Source organism: Schistosoma haematobium, chromosome 4, assembly GCF_000699445.3.
Source record: "Schistosoma haematobium chromosome 4, whole genome shotgun sequence".
NCBI lineage: Eukaryota > Metazoa > Platyhelminthes > Trematoda > Strigeidida > Schistosomatidae > Schistosoma > Schistosoma haematobium.
Genome location: NC_067199.1, coordinates 42,276 through 61,191, shown reverse-complemented (window position 1 = coordinate 61,191; position 18,916 = coordinate 42,276). Strand labels below are relative to the sequence as shown.

The following is an 18,916-nucleotide window of genomic DNA, read 5'->3' as shown; positions in this document are numbered from 1 at the left end:
CATCTTTTGAAATATGTGCGTTTTATTCACAAATATCACTATCCCTGCCTGATTCTCCGTATGATGACCCGCCCATCCCTTCGTAAGGTATGCCGACGGTAAGACTGGTTGACGTAAAAGGTACAACATCCACGTACACTGAAAAGTCCACACAGTTTTAACACAAAATTAACAGTAGACATAGCTAGTTAGCACCCCTCACGCTTACAATCTTCCTGAGTGCACACTCCCACCTAAGTTAATGGACACTTACCTTCAAGCATGGGGTATACTGAACGTCAACTGCCAATTTACTGACCTTAGGAAAAATCAGAAAAATCAACACGCCACAACACCGTTTAGATTTATCTGATGTTACGATGCCATGCAGATTATCAGGTTGAGTGAAAATGTTAGCTCATTAATTCCATACAAGAACATAAAAGTCACTCCCAACTCAAAGAACTGTCAAGGTCGTGTGAAGACACACATCCAACTACGCCTAATCAAGTAAAAACCTGACCTCCGATACAGGATGACCCGAATAAACTTGAATTCATCTCACAAACAAAAAGTAACTCTGGCCCTGGCACAAAAACGTTGGAGAAAGAAATCTGTGACATCAAATAAGGAAATGAGTAAGATTCAACCCAACGTCTTGATAGCTCTCCCAGCAACAGTGAACAGGTTCTCCCCAAAGATATCATGTAGCTTACTCTAAAAACCTCTTATTAAGAGAACCGGTGGTAGGAATAAGTGCGACCAACCTTTTAGTGAGCAGATTAACAAAAATTATAGAGGCACTGGTCACTTCACTCACCCACTAAAGCCTAGAATTACCAGCAAGTTCGCAGATAATAGTTTTCTAACCTCACATATAATCTCTCTTCTACAGGATCACAATTGTAGTTACTCTCAGTGAGAGACTTTTTCATATCCAACAGTACCAACTCACCATATAAAAATGGCCACCATGTACAGAAACTACCTCTATTTGCGTACGACAGATCCTCTCGAAGCTCACACTAATGAAAATAGCTATTACCGAGCCTATGAGCTTAATACTAGTGATATATTTCTGCAAGGGCAGGTACACGCCATTTTGTAGGCATGATCTACAAATTACAACATTTGCTGGCTCACAGTATGCTTCTCAAGTAGGGTCATTAAATAAATATAATCAATAAAAGTGAATAACAGTACATTCATGCAGACGTCTTGGAGCGTTAATGGTTAGGTTTGTGCTTTAGTATTACACTGAGCACAGTCTTCAAAATATTTACCAAAGTGGCATCGCCTTCTCATTACAAATCAGACTCAATCTCGGCATAATTGTGTCATAATCCTGGTCGTGTCAAGTATTTATACATTACAACTTTTTAAGTTCATAGTTGTTATAAAGTAGACTTGTAAAGCGCTTGATGTGAACTATGATCTTGAGAGAACACGTACGTCAAGTTTGTTTGAGTCGTCAGAAGTTCTATAGCTGAGCTCTCAGAGCAAGATCCTGGAAAAAGGAAAAACAGAGGAGCCGCAAGATACTTGGATATGAACGTTAAACAATGCTTAACATTTTGTAGTAGAACAGACAGAGGTATGATAAATTATTAGATAATATTCATTCTCTAGTTGCTAGAGTGAAGAGTGATCAAAGGCTCTAGACGAGAGAATGCAGTAATAAAAAACAATGACTTCTGATATTTGTCAAGGTGGGGTAAGTCCAAATGAAGGAAGGGAAGTCGAAGTCAGAATAAGGAAGGCTGGTTATTAGGACAGAAAGTGCATACAGAGAGTAAAGTGCTAGGAAAACTAATAGCTATATCTTTTATTGTCTGATATTTCATTTGATCCGATGCCAGCTCCACAGTCCTAATGTAAATGCCCGAGATACCGTATTGTATGTTGTCTTAGTAAAACAGATAATCTAGCACAAAATTGGAAACATGAGTTTGAATAATGAGCGTAGGAGACCTACTTACTTATTTACTTACGCCTGCTAGTCCTAGTGAAGGAGCATAGGCCGCTCATCGGCATTCTCCATCAAACCCAGTCCTGGTCAATCCGTTCCAGCTCCTTCTAGCTCCATACAGTAGAACTGCCTTGACATTCGTATTGAAGATTCTCACTTTGATATTAGTTGACAGTTGTTTTGAGTTCCATATGTTCTTCGACTGTAGGAATGCTCTCCTTGATTTGCCAATCCTCGCCTTTACGTCTGCATCGGATCCTCCTTGTTCATCGATGTTGCTACCCAGATATGTGAAGGATTCTGCGTCTCCCACAGTTTCGCCATCAAGTGTGATTGGATCGCTGTTCTCCGCTTTGAATTTGAGGACCTTAGTTTTCCTTTTGTGTATGCTGAGGCCTACTGATGCAGACACTGCTGTCTTTATCTGCATCTGTTCGTGTGTATGCTATAAGAGGGATAGGTCATCGGGGAAATTCAAATCGTCTAATTGATTCTGAGCTGTCGATTGTTTGCCGCGTTTTGTCTCAGATTTCGAGGTATTCGTAATTCAGACAGCCGCCAGAAGAAAGGAGGGAGAGAGTAGACAGTCTTGTTTGACTCCGATCCTTACGTGAAACTCATCTGTCGGCTGTCGTCCATGTACGACATTGCATTGTAGTCCGTCATACGAGTTCTGGATAATGTTAAAAATCTTCTTAGGAACTCCATAATGTCGAAGAAGTTTCCATAACGACAGTGGTGTAATACCTCTGTAGTTTACACATTTGCTCAGATCTCCTTTCTTTGGAATCTTGATGAGCTGTTTTTCTTTCCAGTCCATCTGCACTTGTTCCTCCTCCCAAATATTTTTGAATATAAGCTGAAGCATGTTTAAAGTTACTTCGATGTCTGACTTCAGTACTTCAGCTGGTAAATTGTCGGGTTCTACTACTTTTCTTCTCTTGATTTGTCTGATAATCATTCTGACTTCTTCCGTCGTTGGTGGATTGGCATCTAAAGGAAGATTTCTGTGTGGTGCTTCGATGTCTGGTGGATTCACTGGAGCCGGCTTATTCAAGAGATCCTCGAATTACTCTACCCATCTGTTCCGCCGTTCTTGAATTTCGGTGATTGGCCTGTCCCCTTTGTCCCTGACCGGTCGCTCTGGTTTATTATATTTCCCTGCCAGTTTATTCGTCGTGCCATATAGTTGTCTCTTGTTTCCTTCTCTTGCAGATTTTTTAACCGTCGTTGCTACTTCTTTCACATATTTCTGCTTCTCAGCTTTATTGCTCCTCATAACTTGCTTGCTTGCTTCTGTGAATTCAGATTGTGTCTGTTGTTGAAAGTTATCTTGAATTCGTTGAGTTTGTCAGCATGTCAAAGGAAGGCTGTATTGAACCTTTGTAATGCTGTTTGTTCAGTTCTCCAGTGTTTCTTTAGCTTCGGTTTCATCTTGACAACCACCAGTTATTAGTGATCTGAAGATATGTCGGCTTCTTTCCTGGTTCTCACCTCTTCCATTGATCTTCTGAATTGTTTGGAGATGCAAATATGATTTATCTGGTTCAGTGTAGTGTGGTCCGGTGAGATACATGTAGCTTTGTGTAAGTGTTTGTGAGGGAATATTGTACTGTCGATAACCACTTTACTGAATGCACATCAATTTGCGAATTTCTCACCATTCTCGTTCCTTTCTCTCAGTCAATCCATGTCGTCCTATGATATCTTCATATCCGGTGTTGTTCATTCCGACTATGGCGTATATGTCTCCCATCATGATGGCCATGTTGTTTTCCTACGCAGTTTCCCATGGTTGATTGCAGCCTCTCGTGAAACTGATCTTTATTGTCGTCTCCACTATAATTGTTGGGTGAATAACACTGTATCACATTCATTGTGATTCCTCTCTTCTTTGTTTTCAATGATGATCTGTTGTTCCAGGATCCATGATATTCACACCCTATAAGTGCATTTTGTGCTTCTTTGAATAGCATCAGAGGAACTGCGTGAGTGTGTGGAGCATTTTCCTCCTTGTTATCGGAGTACAGCAGCACCTCCCAAGTATTTAGCCTTTGCTGTTCAGCTTGGGTCAGATGGGTTTCGCTGATTCCGACTACTGTCCATTTGTATCTCCTCATTTCCGCTGCTATTTGACTGGCCCTCCCGTTCTCCTACCCTATCTCGACGTTCCACTTACCTACACAACTTGTTGCTCTGGTTGTTAGAAGGAGCATCAACCCCGTGACTTTCGAAGAATCTTGGCTTTCATCATGAGCCATCATAATTTTTTCTTGAATTTTCAGTGCAGAGTTTAAATGCTTTAACTTATTTATTCCGGTTAGTGTTTTTCAGCAAGTTTGTTTTCTACAGGATGAGGTTGCCAACTCCGCACCCAAACCTCCTCCCTCACCCAGGCTTGAGACCGGCAGTAACTCAAAAAGAGCTACGGGCGGAGTTGAGCGTAGTAGAACAACCTAAATATCATGTAAGTACTGACTTGTTTTCAATGATAAGGAGCCTGATACAAACAAAATGTTTTGCTCCCCAATCATGGGTGGATTGAAGTCATTGCCCTCATCATCAATGGTTGTTGGTCAGTAACCCCACTCTCCATCCTTTTGTCATTTTAGCCCCATATGAGATTTTTTGTACATATATCACACCCCACAGAATGCTTTGTGTATCACATGCTGTTGTAAAACATTATTTCTATAAGTACCATTTTACAAGCTTATCAGGCAGTTACAAATTATGGACTGTAGGTAAGTCATCGATGCAACGCTTTAATTTACTATAGAATAATGTATATGTTGCCAATCAGAGTAAGAAAGGGTATAATGTAGGATATTTGTCAACCAAAGTAGGCGGAAAAGTATAAAAATATATGAGTTATAGATAAGGCAACGAGTGGTGAAATAAAATAATGGCAAGTCAACATAGTGTACTATAGAGTAAAACTCTGATAAAGAATAGACAAGAAGGACGTCTTTGCAAATAACAACACACTTCACAATCATTGATTATTAATGAAGAACTATCTCCAAACCTCAATCACATAAATATTGAACAAAATAACTCCACACTCACTAAGTTAGCTTGTGATTTATCCAACTTCATTATCCCTTAACAGCTTTCCGTTGTCTTACTTTACTCTCTCACTACAATAAGATGGCTAATCTAAGAGGTCTAGCTTACCTGGTTAATCCATTCTGCATTCTGGAGGCCAAAAACTATTGTACACTTAATATTTCCGTTTTAACACCGTGGTCTTAGTTGGGATAAGTTTGTTTCTTATAGTGACGTTAGTACTACACCAGATTCTCTTTATCTTAATCTCAAAGCTTTTCTGGATTTAATCGCTCCAATTATGAAAAAAAATGTCGTACTTCCCTCATTGTGATTATCTTTCTATCAGTTTCGGATCCAAACTAAAGAAGTTGCAAAAAGTGTTCTTTGCTTAACTTGACTTTTCAGCTACTCTCAAAAGCCAATCAGTATATGTCAATATTAGGGATTAAAAGCTGAACGGAGGCTTTCCATTTTGTAAAATAAGGATAGCTTTTAACACCCGTTTTGAAAAAATTTATGTTCGATCTTTAAGTCTGCTGTTCTAAATGTCAGTGACAAACCTATAAGAGACCGAGGAAAACTATACGAGCTGCTTAGCGATACATTTCAACAAGCGTTCACTATGTGTTGTCGGAATGAATTTATAACCGCCGGTTTCAACACATACACTTAAGGTGACCTAGAATTAACGCTAATAACTGTAATAGATATAATAAGGTTATTAAAACTTTTGGGGAGAGGATATGATGGAGTACCGGTCAATTTAATTAAATGAGGGGGTTCTGACATTCTCACGCTGCTTACTAAAATATTTTGTGTGTGCTTTGATTCGGATATTTTCCCTTGGGATTGAAAAACTGCATACATTATCCACTACTTTAAAAAATGATCCACACTGGACATAGACAAATATCTCCTGTTTAAGCACACTTATATCTCGTCTAGAACTATGTAGAAGATTATTAAGATGGTAGTCGGTAATCATCCAGATAAGTACCAGATGATTATGTCTTCACAACACGAATTTATTTCTATAAAGTCATTAGTAGCCTGCCACTCAGAATACCTTGATTATATGATGTACAATGAAGATGGGGCAAGCTAGTTGTCACTCTAGTTTGACTTCACTGAGGTGTTTAATAAAGTAAAACTCTCCTCTTTTCTATCTAAATTAATCCTTTTGGCATGCCAAGTAAAATGTATGATTGGATTGTAACGTTCTTAAAGGGTCGTATTCGAGTAGTGAGAATAGGGTAATACTTCTCCGACCCTCAGAAATTACTAGATGTGTTTTCCGGGACTCATTGAACCACAATTGTTCATCATGTATATTAAAGACATGTAATTACTTAACACTTGGCTAACGATCTTAAAGTAGTACATACGTTCCACCTACGCCCCGCTCTAACTAACGGCTAGATAGAACAAACAGATCTAGATAAAATCCAGGATAGGTTTGATGCACAGTTTCCCTGGGTACTTAAGTTTCGCCACGTTTGACCTACAAATAATTTTGCATCTGAACAAGTTGGAATTTAGTGAACTAAATAGCAAATGTGATTTAGCAATGGATTATAATGATATAGTATATTTCTGCCATTGAGGAAGCTCTTGCTTATAGTGGTTTGGCACGCGAAAACACATTTGCGTCCCACTCAGATATCATAGAACCTCTACGTGTCTAAACCACATCAAACTGTAAGTTTAGTTCCTCTTTCTCTTCTTCGTTGCAGTTGAATTAGATATGTTTCCAGGACTGTATGTCCCTCTCTAATTTTTACTTAAAGTAGACAGGTAACTTACTGAGCCTGCTGATACCGCTCAACCATAGTCGGTCACAAGGGACGCTCACTTCTACTCTGAAGAGTTTTCAAGAAAACCTCACAATTTCTTGCTACTGCCGTCGGCCTTGCATATGTGAGGCCTGTTATCCATCAACGGGCCAGGATAACGCAAAATAACATCGGCATCAAGTTAATGTGAGTTCCTTACTGTCAATATAGCAGTTCGGTCATAATATGACACACTATCGTGCAGTATGGAGTGAATGTTGTGATCTGTATTTTTATGTGAGCTTTTCAAAAAGACGGCTCTCAAATGCTCTGGTACAGCCGAGAGTATGGAGAGTCAACTCTCCTTCTCTAAATGCTCTCGCATGGCCACGCGTATACAGCCACTGTCAGAGAAGTCTTACTCACTTCCTTACAGCTGTGAGGGTATTGTTTACGAAAACGAGAGGACGGAAAGCGACTGTACGGCGCTTAAACATGAATGGTGAATGCGGAGGATCTGTAGTAGCATTGATCCTAACCACACAGTCCTCAAAGCTGAACATGAAATAACTGAGAAAGCAGGTATTCAACATTCAACACGGAGAAGGCCAACAGTGGTGAACGCGGGAACGTTCAATCATTCAGATGGCATGCCTCAGCCTCGTGGACTTAGTCGTCCTGTATAACTTGTCTCTACTCAAATTAAATCTTATTCTATATTTAGCCTTAATGTGTCCCTTACTTACTTACTTACTTACGCCTGTTACTCCTCGTGAAGGAGCATAGGCCGCTCACCAGCATTCTCCATCCAACCCTGTACTGGGCAATCCTTTCCAGCTCCGTCCAGTTGTAATTCATCACTTTCATATCTGCTTCTATTATCCGACGCAATGTGTTCTTTGGCCTTCCTCTTTTTCGCTTCCCTTCAGGATTCCAAGTTAGGGCTTGCCTCGTGATGCAGTTCGACGATTTGCGTAATGTATGTCCTATCCATTTCCATCGTCTTTTCCTAATTTCTTCTTCAGCTGGAAGTTGGTTTGTTCTCTCCCACAGAAGGCTATTGCTGATGGTATCCGGCGAATGGATGTTGAGTATCTTGCGTAGACAGCTATTTATAAATACTTGTACTTTCTTGATGATAGTTGTCGTAGTTCTCCAAGTTTCAGCTCCGTACAGTAGAACTGCCTTGACATTCGTATTGAAGATTCTCACTTTGGTATTGGTTGGCAGTTGTTTTGAGTTCAATATGTTCTTCAATTCTAGGAATGCAACCCTTGCTTTGCCAATCCTCGCCTTTACGTCTGCATCGGATCCTCCTTGTTCATCGATGATGCTTCCCAGATATGTGAAGGACTCTACATCTTCCAGAGTTTCGCCATTAAGTGTGATTGGATTGCTGTTCTCCGCTTTGAATTTGAGGACCTTAGTTTTCCCTTTGTGTATGCTGAGGCCTACGGATGCAGAGACTGCTGCTACACTGGCTGTCTTCATCTGCATCTGTTCGTATGTACGTGATAGGAGGGCTAGGTCATCTGCGAAGTCCAAATCTTCTAATTGATTCTGAGCTGTCCATTGTATTCCGTGTTTTCCTTCAGATGTCGAGGTTTTCATAATCCAGTCGACCACCAGAAGAAAGAGGAAGGGAGAGAGTAAACAGCCTTGTCTGACTCCGGTCCTTACTTGGAATGCATCTGTCAGCTGTCTTCCATGCACTACTTTGCACTGTAGTCCGTCGTATGAGTTCCGGATAATATTGATAATCTTCTCAGGAACTCCGTAGTGTCGAAGAAGTTTCCATAATGTCCTCCTATCTACACTGTCGAATGCCTTTTCATAATCAATGAAGTTGACGTATAGTGATGAGTTCCACTCAACTGATTGTTCGACGATGATCCGTAGTGTTGCAATTTGGTCTGTGCACGACCGATCCTTACGGAATCCAGCTTGTTGATCTCGAAGTTGGGCGTCTACTGCATCCTTCATCCGGTTCAGCAACAATCTGTTGAAGACTTTCCCTGGTATTGACAGTAGTGTGATGCCTCTGTAGTTTTCACATTTGCTCAGATCTCCTTTCTTTGGAATCTTGACGAGGTGTCCTTCTTTCCAGTCCATCGGCACTTGTTCCTCCTCCCAAATCTTTTTGAATAGAAGATAAAGCATGCTTGTGGTTGCTTCGATATCTGATTTCAGTGCTTCAGCTGGTATGTTGTCGGGTCCTGCTGCTTTCCCGTTCTTGATTTGTCTGACTGCCATTCTAATTTCTTCCGTAGTTGGTGGATTGACATCTATAGGAAGATCTATGTGTGCTGCTTCGATGTCCGGTGGATCCATTGGAGCCGGCCTATTCAGGAGTTCCTCGAAGTATTCTACCCATCTGTTACGCTGTTGTTGAATTTCGGTGATTGGCTTGCCTTCTTTGTCTTTGACCGGCCTCTCTGGTTTACTGTATTTCCCTGCTAGTTTCTTCGTTGTATCGTGAAGCTGTTTCATATTTCCTTCTCTAGCAGCTTTTTCCGCCGTCGTTGTTAGTTCTTCCACGTATTTCTTCTTGTCGGCTCTAATGCTCTTCTTCACTTGGTTGTTTGTTTCTATGTATTCTGCTTGTGCTTGGACTTTCTCTGCTCGTGTTCGGCTGTTGTTTATTGCTGTCTTCTTGTTCTTCCTTTCTTTGATCTTGTCCAGTGTTTCTGTAGAGATCCATTCCTTATGATGGTATTTCTTTAGACCCAGAACCTCTTGACACGTTAAAGTTAATGCTTCCTTGATCCCTTTCCAGTTGTCCTCCATAGTAGTTTCTTCTTCTTTCAGTAGATCTTGTAAGGCTTGGAACCTGTTGTTGAGAGCTATCTTGAATTCATTGAGTTTGTCAGTATCTCGAAGGAAGGCTGTATTGAACCTTTGTATTGCTGTTTGTCCACTTGTCCAGTTCTTTTTTAGCTTCAGTTTCAAATTGGCTGCAACTAGGTGGTGATCTGAAGCTACGTCAGCACCTCTCCTGGTTCTCACATCTTCCATTGTCCTTCGGAATTTTTTGTTGATGCAAATATGATCTATTTGGTTCTCTGTAGTGTGGTCCGGTGAGATCCATGTAGCCTTGTGTATACGCTTGTGTGGAAATATTGTGCCTCCTATGACCAATTTGTTGAATGCACATAGATTTGCAAATCTTTCTCCATTTTTGTTTCTTTCTCCCACTCCATGTCGTCCCATAATATCTTCATATCCAGTGTTGTCTATTCCGACTTTGTCATTTAGATCTCCCATCAGAATGGTGAGGTCCTTCCTTGGGCATTTCTCAATGACTGACTGCAGCCGCTCGTAGAACTGATCTTTAATTTCGTCGTTGCTATCATTGGTGGGTGCATAACATTGGATAATATTCATTAAGATCCCCTCCTTCTTTGTTTTGAATGATGCTTTGATGATTCTGGATCCGTGAGATTCCCATCCTACAAGTGCATTTCGTGCTACTTTGGACAGCATTAGAGAAACTGCCTGAGTGTGTGGAGCATTTTCCTCTTCGTGACTGGCGTATAGCAGCATCTCTTCCGTATTTAGCCGTTGTTGTCCAGCTTGGATCCAATGGGTTTCGCTGATTACAAGTACTGCCAAATTGTATCTCCTCATTTCCGTTGCTATTTGACTTGTCTTCCCAGCCTCCCACATCGTCTGGACGTTCCATGTACCTATAAAAATTGTTGCTCTGGTTGTTAGAAGGGGCATCAGCCTCGTGGCTTCCGAAGGAACTCGGCTTTCACCATGAAGCGTCATAATTCTTTCAAATGAAGACCTTCTAACTCCCAGGGCAGAGTTAAAATGGTTTGGATTATTTTTTCTGGTAAGCGTTTTTTTAGCGAGTTAGTTTTCTACGGGATGGGGACGCTAACCCCATGCCCAACCCTCCTCCTTTACCCGGGCTTGGGACCGGCAGTAACCCTATAAGAGCTGAACCTTATAACGCGGGTTGTTACGACACGGTGTGTCAGAGTAGACAATGATGTGACTTCCACGTAAGATCTTATAGGCTAGGTTTTTGCGTCATGACAAACTTATAATTTTGTGATTAGGTCTATTATTATAGCAGTGCCAATAGCAAACGTGGACCATCATCTTACAGATCCATCGAGGAGATTTGGAAAACCGTGATTCTAATCCAATGGTGAGGATGGGACACAGGACCCTGAAGAAATAAAAGGCCTATAAACTTAATGTTAGTCGCCGGCTATCATGGAACTGTATCTCCTTTCGTTGGTCCGTTGCTTCGTAGATTTGACTTTTAGGTCAAAGGCTCAAGGTATGGCTCCCTAAGAAAATCACCTGCTTCGGTTTGGGCACCCCAGCAGTGTCCTCTCCCTCACACAAATTGTATGATTTATGTGTGCTTGTGTATTCAGTGCCACTTTGTACCAATGGCCCGTGTAACAGATAGTTATTTGAGAATAAAATATCATTACTAAATAAATAAGTAAAGATTAATCGTCTCAAAAGCAATTTTTGAGAGATAGTGGTGTCTAGTGCGGATTTAGTGGTAGTATTGAATATTCGAATGCTTATGAGAGCTTTTCACAAGTAAAGAAACTGCTCCAGTCGAGGTGCCCTGTTATAAATTGAAAGGTTTCCCAGTCAGCGTGTACATAGTCTCTATACTGAAAACGCGTCTTTACTGTCTTTAATTTGTTGCACTTATCAAGAATTGGTAGAGTGCAGAATACTGCTTTATGATCGCTGTTGTCAAACGTTTCGCCAATCATCACAGATGTTGGTGTGACATTGTAACAGAATATCAGGTCAGAAATGTTGTGGTTTCGTGAAGGCAGGTGTACATGTTGTTGCCAACCACATATGTCCAAAGAACTATGTGTACTTTCAAAGCTCAATGGGTCGGAGCTTGTCATTCAGTTGATGGTGGGAAGGTTAAAATAACCACAAATAACTTTGCAAGGGGAGTCAACTGAGGCAATTGTAGCTAAAAACTCACTTATAGTAGTGTCGTTTAAACTAGGATTGTTAGGATCTCGATATGTATATCCAATTAGTGTGTACAGTAAGCCTTATCGAATCGGACAATTTGCTGAGGACAGCATCGTTATAGATTTCCGTCTTCATGGTTTTAGATGCATATATAAGACGACTACCATCCTGCTTAGTGACTCAATTATGGCGGAAGAGACCATAAGTGTCTATTTGAAGGTATGAATTTGTGACATCGGAGGACAACCAACTTTCTGCTAGCAAAACAAGCGAAGGATTGTCTAACAGTGACAGGATGAAAAGAAATGTATGTTACTTTGCATTAGGTCGGAGTATATAGAGGTTGGTCTCAAAAGAGTGGGATTATCGCCCTCAACATTTGGAGGCTCCATAGGAAGACTGTTGAGGGAGAGTGAGGTAAAAAGAGATGAGGTGGTGTATGCTCCAAATCCGGAACAGATCAAAGAGTTGCTTGGGGTGGCTTGACTTTAGTAGTATCTACAATATCGATAATGCAATGAGAAGATTAAGGTTATCACATTACATTAGTCTTCTCATTACATTATCGAAATTTGTCAAAGAGACCCATTGTTTTAAGTATCTACGACCACTAGGTGGGTGCCCAAGTAGGCTATCGTCGTCGTTTTATCGTGTGTTTTACGGAATTTCAGCCCTGTCATGGGTAGTTAAGGAGGTTATATGCCTCAGGTTAGAAATGGAGAATTGCTTGAGATTGCTGCAAAGATAGGTGTTCATGTAGTGTATGTTCGAGTTCTGGTTCCTAGAGCGTACAAAGTTCACCCTGAAAAGCTTATTGTTGTCATGAGTAGGTGTAGTGTTAGACAGGTGTGGCCTCATGCTAGGATGAATGAATAATATCAGTCCACTGCGTTCGTTGTTAGGTTTTCTATTGCTACGGGAGGGTGTATGTTGTTGGTCAAGAGTGCTGGGGTGTTTGTGGGTTTCGACAGAGGGTTTGGCATTAAGCCGTGTTTTAATGGATAAGCGGCTGTACCTTTAAGAGCGATTTCTGAAAGGATTGTTTTTAGGCTGTTTCGGATTCTTATTGGAGCAGCTAGAGCAGTGCTGGGGCTGTTTGATGCACAGTCTTGATTCCAGGACTAGTGGCCCCACGCAAAGTGCCTTTATTTTTTGGAGGAGTAGAGAATGAGGTTTCGGGGTTTGTGCAGTGGCCAACGGTGTAACTGTTGCTATCACGTAGGCTGGGTTGATTGGTTTGTAGTTCTTTGAAGATTCGATGTTAGACAGTAGTCCTGTTGCAGATGATTTTAATCTTTTTAAAACGTTAGGATACGCCTCCGTAACAACTGATTGTTAAGGAGATGATCAGCCCCCGTGATACTACGAAACGGAAAGAGAATGGGACAACAAGCTTTAGTCTATGCTTTACGCTATCATCGTGTTACATTCCAAGATTGCGACAATCCACACTATTTAAGTAAAGTATTTCTAACGGACTTTACGTTTGCACTATCAGGTACATTATACACAATGACAGTCTGCATACACTGGAGTTTTTCAACACTACTGATGATATATGGTCAATTACGTTATTAGTGTTTTCTATAATTTTGAGATCAGGGTTTTCTGGGACACTGATTAGATATTTCTACGGAAATAAGTCGTGAATGATTTGTGTGAGGTTATGTTCTATTTGACCGGCCTTAGAACTGTTACTGGTGAAAGTTTGCAGTTCATACTAAGATTGTTAGGGTCGACATGGTTGCATTCAAACTTGTAGCAAGAGTCTATTGAGTGATCACTGTGTGCACGGTTAGTTGATGAATGGAGTATATGTCGGTGTGAGCAGTCGAAATCTATATCTCTGGGCTGGTTAATGCAGGCAGATATATATGCATTCTGTTGGCCCCTAAACAGGTCAGTCGGTTGTGGATTTGTCAAGTGTTTTGGCTTAGCCGAACTGTCTAAAAGTTGCTCTTAACAAGTGACGCTCTTGTGTAAACTGCAAGAACTATCAAATGACGTCGATTCAATTGGTTTGTGACTGGTTTTATTTATATCTATAAGGGTGATGCAAGGCTGTGAGATATCATGTCCAAGTACATGGCGAATGTCTAGTGTAGCTGCGTGTCTATGTAGCTTCATATCATTCACTTTGTTAATGGAGTTAGAACACTTGCAGGTGCTACAGGCATCAAGAGAGATTGTATTTTTTTAGATGGCCTTGAGACAATTTAAATAAATATAAATACCAGTATATGTTCCCATTTTCATCAAATAACTTTACTTCGGTGTTTAGCTGGACGCGCGGTAAAATCTCGTTGATATTTGTAGTGTCTAAACTCAATAAATTAGGATGTGAATTCAACAACCTGGGTACGACCGTGACCACATTTTGACGATATCGTCTTTGGTGAGCTGTTTGTAGAACGTCTAAGAAACCAGATGTCGTAAGTTACGCGTTGGCGTATTACTCAGTAGAAATGGCCTTAAGTATAATTGTTCACTTGACACCAACTGTCGTCTTGAGGGATCTACAGAACTATATCCTTCCGTGCAAATATGGTTGTGCATAGCTTCAATAGAGGTAACTTTTAGCTTACCATTTACTACACGGATCCAAAATTCGGATTGGCGGGGGGGATATTTCGACCTGAAGGATACATTCATTTGTGGACGTTATTAGACATAGTGTGGCTGAACTCAAATCAAACCTAAAAATGTCTTGATTTGACCGTTTCCGCACAACCTTACGAATTGTCGAGGTGACACGCCAATAGTTTCCCGACGATCTGACTTTCAAGTGCACAGCAACCTCTGTCGGTGGACGATATCCCTGAGGCGTTACCTTCGTGTTAATTGAACAGCTACTGTTAGACCGTAGCAGATGTAACATGTCTGATGGTACGATTGAGTCTAATATCTGTTAATCGCTAATATATGAATATTAATGAACGAATAAAGGTGTACAGAATGAAACCTAACGGACCAAATGTATAATGTTCAGTCCTAAGATGAGGTGCCAAAGTAATGAAAACTCTTTCAAAAATATAGAATATTTCGCTTATAAATATTACTAAATTGAAGTGAAGAAATACAGAGAAAGAAATAAAACCATGTGAAAAAAAGTTAATGTTCAAAGTCCGCGAGAGCGGAAAGAAAATTAACCAATGAACTCGATGTGACGTTTTGGAATCTATATTTGTCTTTCTTTACGATTGGTTTTCAAAATGAATGAGATTGTGGGATTAGTAGCTAAATTTGTGGAAGCTGGTACATCAGCATATTTGGTTGTAATGGGTGCTGATTTCGCAGAACTAGGTGAAGAGTTTGATGAAGACGTAGGGAGACAAGCCGTTTTATTGTCCCTGTCTTTAGGTGATTTTCAGTTGCCTTTTGTGTTCAGTGTCCATCGCTTCTAGAATTTTTGAAACACTATTATTCCGAGAATCTTTTTCCCTTCTTTCTTTTTTCGTCTGTCTTCCGCGCTTAAAGAGATTATTCGTGTTATTCTCTTCATAAGCCTACTTAACAATTTCGATGGAGCGAGCAAACCATCGTTTTGGTAGACCCACATGTTTTTTCTAGTCGAAGATGGAATGCAATGTGACAACTGCAACTAGTGATGTCATAAAGTGTGCATCGCACTAACACCAACTGCAGGTGTTACAAACCACCATCACGCGCAAAGCATTTTTTATTTTATTTTATTTGAACACATGAATATTGGTACAAGAGGGCACCAAATATATATATGCGCCACACAAAACAATGAGAATTCGAAGAGGAAGAAAAAAAGAACGATAACGAATGGATTAGTGTAAGGTGGTGTAATAATAATAATAATAATAATAATAATAATAATAATAATAATAATGGGGGAAACGGAAAGGTACAGTCAGAAGAATTCTTTCAGTTCAGGAAGTTACAACCACTTTTTATAAAGAAAGTAAAGGAAGCTTACATCAAGATCGACACTGGCTTCTAGTCTGAACCATTTGTGATAACATCTCTAGCCACTGTGTTGCACCATCTCAGAACCCCAACCAGGGAGTCATGAAGGACCAACAGAAGCCAGTCCTTTGCAGCTTTCTTTCACACCACGACACCATGTCATGCACTGACCACCTCTCCGCTTCTTCCAACCAGTCCCAGAGTCGGAAAATAATGCACGACGTGGAATTCTCTAGGACGACATCAATGGAACATGTCCAAGCCACCGAAGTCGGTGTTTCAAGATGGTGACACCAATTGAATTATCATCTCTGTGCCCGAACACACGGTGCCGAACCTCTGCATTACTGACATGGTGTTGCCACTGGATGTCAGCAATCCTTGGGAGACAGCGATGATCGAACACAGAGAGTCTTCTAACGTCCTCAACTCGGAGAGACCAGGTTTCACAAGCATAGAGCGAAACTGCTCCCACCGACGCGTTGTAGATCCGGCCTTTTACAGTCAGACCAACATCACGAAGGCGCCGAAATGGCCCAGTTTGGCATAAGCCGCTCTGGCTTTCACTATTCGTGCATTGATCTCATCACGCACACCCCCACCAGCACTTATGCAGCTACCCAGATACACGAACTTCTCGACTACTTCTATCTGCTCAATACCCAGGGTGTGAGTACAGGATTAGAATCCTGCCAGTCTTGTAGAAGTACTTTGCACTCCGAAGGTGCAAAGCACATAACATACCTACGGACACTGATTGCTAACTGATTAAGTGCGGATTGCATGCCTTGGGCATTATCGCACAGTAAGACAATATCGTCCGCATACTCAAGGTCGAGACTTTTTGCTCCAGGCAACAGATCCATACGACGACTACTTACATCCATCAGAGCTGTTTCCAGAATGTCATCGATGGCAAAGTTGAAGAGGAATGGTGAGATTGGGAACCCTGTCTAACCCTACTGCTTGAATGGAACAATGGAGATAGGTGGTTGTATGCCCTCACTCTACCTGAGGTGTTCGTATATAGGGTCTTCAAGATGTTAATGAGCTTCTCAAGCACACCCTTCTTCAATAGACAATACCAGAGAACAGTCCTGTCCAACGAATCGAAGGCAGCCCTGATGTCAAGAAACACTACGATTGTTGGCCTTTGAAAAGTATGGCGGTGTTCTAACATTTGGCGGAGGGTGAAGATATGATCAATACATCCTCGACCAGAACGAAACCCAGCCTGCTCCTCGCGAGTCAATCTTTCTCGGGTTTTGAACAACCTACGAAGTATGACAGAAGCCAATAGCTTGGACGCAATCGGAAGTAAACGTATCCCCCGATAGTTGTTACAGGAACGACGTGAACCCTTTTTAAAGATAGGGACGACTATCGACTCATTCCATGACGTTGGTACACTCTCTAGTTCCCAAACCTTTGTAAACAACGTCGTCAGTTCCTTAGTCAGAAATTCACCAACATCCTTAAAAAGAACCGGAGGTAAATTGGAAGAGCTTCCGGTAGTTATCAGATGCGGCCGCTGCTTCCAGCTCATTAGCACGCTCCGACCACCAGGCTTCTCGGTCCTTACGCAAGCTTTGCCCGAGTTCATGACTTAACATACTTCGTTTGTGGTCAAACTCACAGTCACCCGGAGTAGACCGACGGGCTTCAATGAGTTGTAAGGAGCCTGAAGAAACACAGTGCTTATAAGCGGGACGTTTCGCAAACCCACAAGTGACTTTACTCGCCATTTTTATGGCGTCATGAAGTTGCAACGAATGCTCGTCTACACTTTTCGGTGGATCAGTAGCTAGTCTAGAAGCCAGCTCGATTCGATACTTACTAACAGAAGTTGCAACCAGCTTGCTAATATCAATCCGTTGATGGCAGTCACTTTGTTGGCCACTAAAATGCAAGGTAAGATTGACGCAGATCAGGGCATGACAAGAGTCCAGATAGGTACTCCAAAAGGAGCGGCAGTCCTGTACACAACCACACCAGCGGTAGCTGATCGCGATGTGATCAATCTTAGTCCAGGCTTGAGATGCAGAGGGAGGACGCCAGGTGGCACATCGGCGATGACTGCGCCGAAAGTTAGTGCTAGCCAGAAACAGGTTGTGGTCTGTGCAAAGTTGCAGTAGACGGTCCCCGTTATCTGACCTGAGACCAACGAGTCCCCATCGGCCACCTAAACGACTCTCTTCTGTGCCTAGACGCCCGACCTGAGCATTCAAGTCTCCGGCTAGTACTACAATATCTGTCGAACGCAGTTTCTGGAGAAGAACGGTTGACTGGTGGTAAAATTCATGCTTGATTGTATCCGTGCTGCAATCTGTCCGGGCACAGGCGGAGTTGACGAAAGGACATCGTTTCTCATGCCGATTTCTTCTCACTTCGATGGAACATTCTAATCTAACAGCACATAACCGACTGTTAATGGGGATCCAATCGATTAGTGCTGCCTCAGCTCTAGCGCTTAGTGTGACACCAACGCCAGTCAGACCGGACGAAGATGCCACAGGGTCCCCGGATAAACGCACACAAAACAAGCTTTTTGAAGCAACAGATGAAGAGCGAATTTATAGTACTTCACCAGAGTCTTGAATACGAGTCTTGGATAGACAACAAACGTCCATAGTAAGACTTTCTAAAGATATAGCCAGGCCTATCTGTTGTCCGACCTGCATGAGTGTGCGAACGTTGAAGGCAGCCAGTTTGAATGGTGCACGTGGTTTCAGAAAAACTGCTTCATTATTTGGTGCTAGCATACAAATTTCAACCAGTCAGTGACTCGAGAACGTTTTGATAGAACCGAGCTTCCACCACAGGCGAGCTGCTGTATAAGTCGAAAAATAAGGATACATAAAGTAGGAATAAAAGAGAGTGAGGAAGTGACGCAGTAAATAATAATAATAATATTAATAATAATAATAACGTGAATCGTTTGACTGTTAATGGAAGTAAGTATATTATTTCCCGTAAGTATTGTCATTTCATTCTGTTTGTGTGTGGGCTGTGATACTGCCCGGGTGCCCAAACCGAAGCAGGTGGTTTTCTTAGGGGACCACACTCCGAACCGTCGACCCTAAGGTCTGACCCACAAGGCAGTGGAGCATCGTGAGGAGATGCAATCCCATGGAAGCCGGTGACTAACGATTGGTTCATACACCATTTGTTCCCTCAGGATACTGGAGCCCACGTGCACCATTGGTTTGAGATCCGGTTAAAGCGCCGGACATTCGCT

General features: G+C 41.6%; 1 protein-coding gene across 1 annotated transcript; it reads right to left on the bottom strand.

The window, feature by feature from the left end:
* Positions 1-14,510: 14,510 nt before the first annotated feature.
* On the bottom strand, positions 14,511-18,346 carry MS3_00000357 (uncharacterized protein). The gene has a single exon (XM_051208156.1). It carries the CDS (start codon positions 17,279-17,281, stop codon positions 16,565-16,567), a length of 717 nt encoding a protein of 238 aa, XP_051065900.1. The 5' UTR covers positions 17,282-18,346; the 3' UTR covers positions 14,511-16,564.
* Between the last annotated feature and the right edge of the window lie 570 nt (positions 18,347-18,916).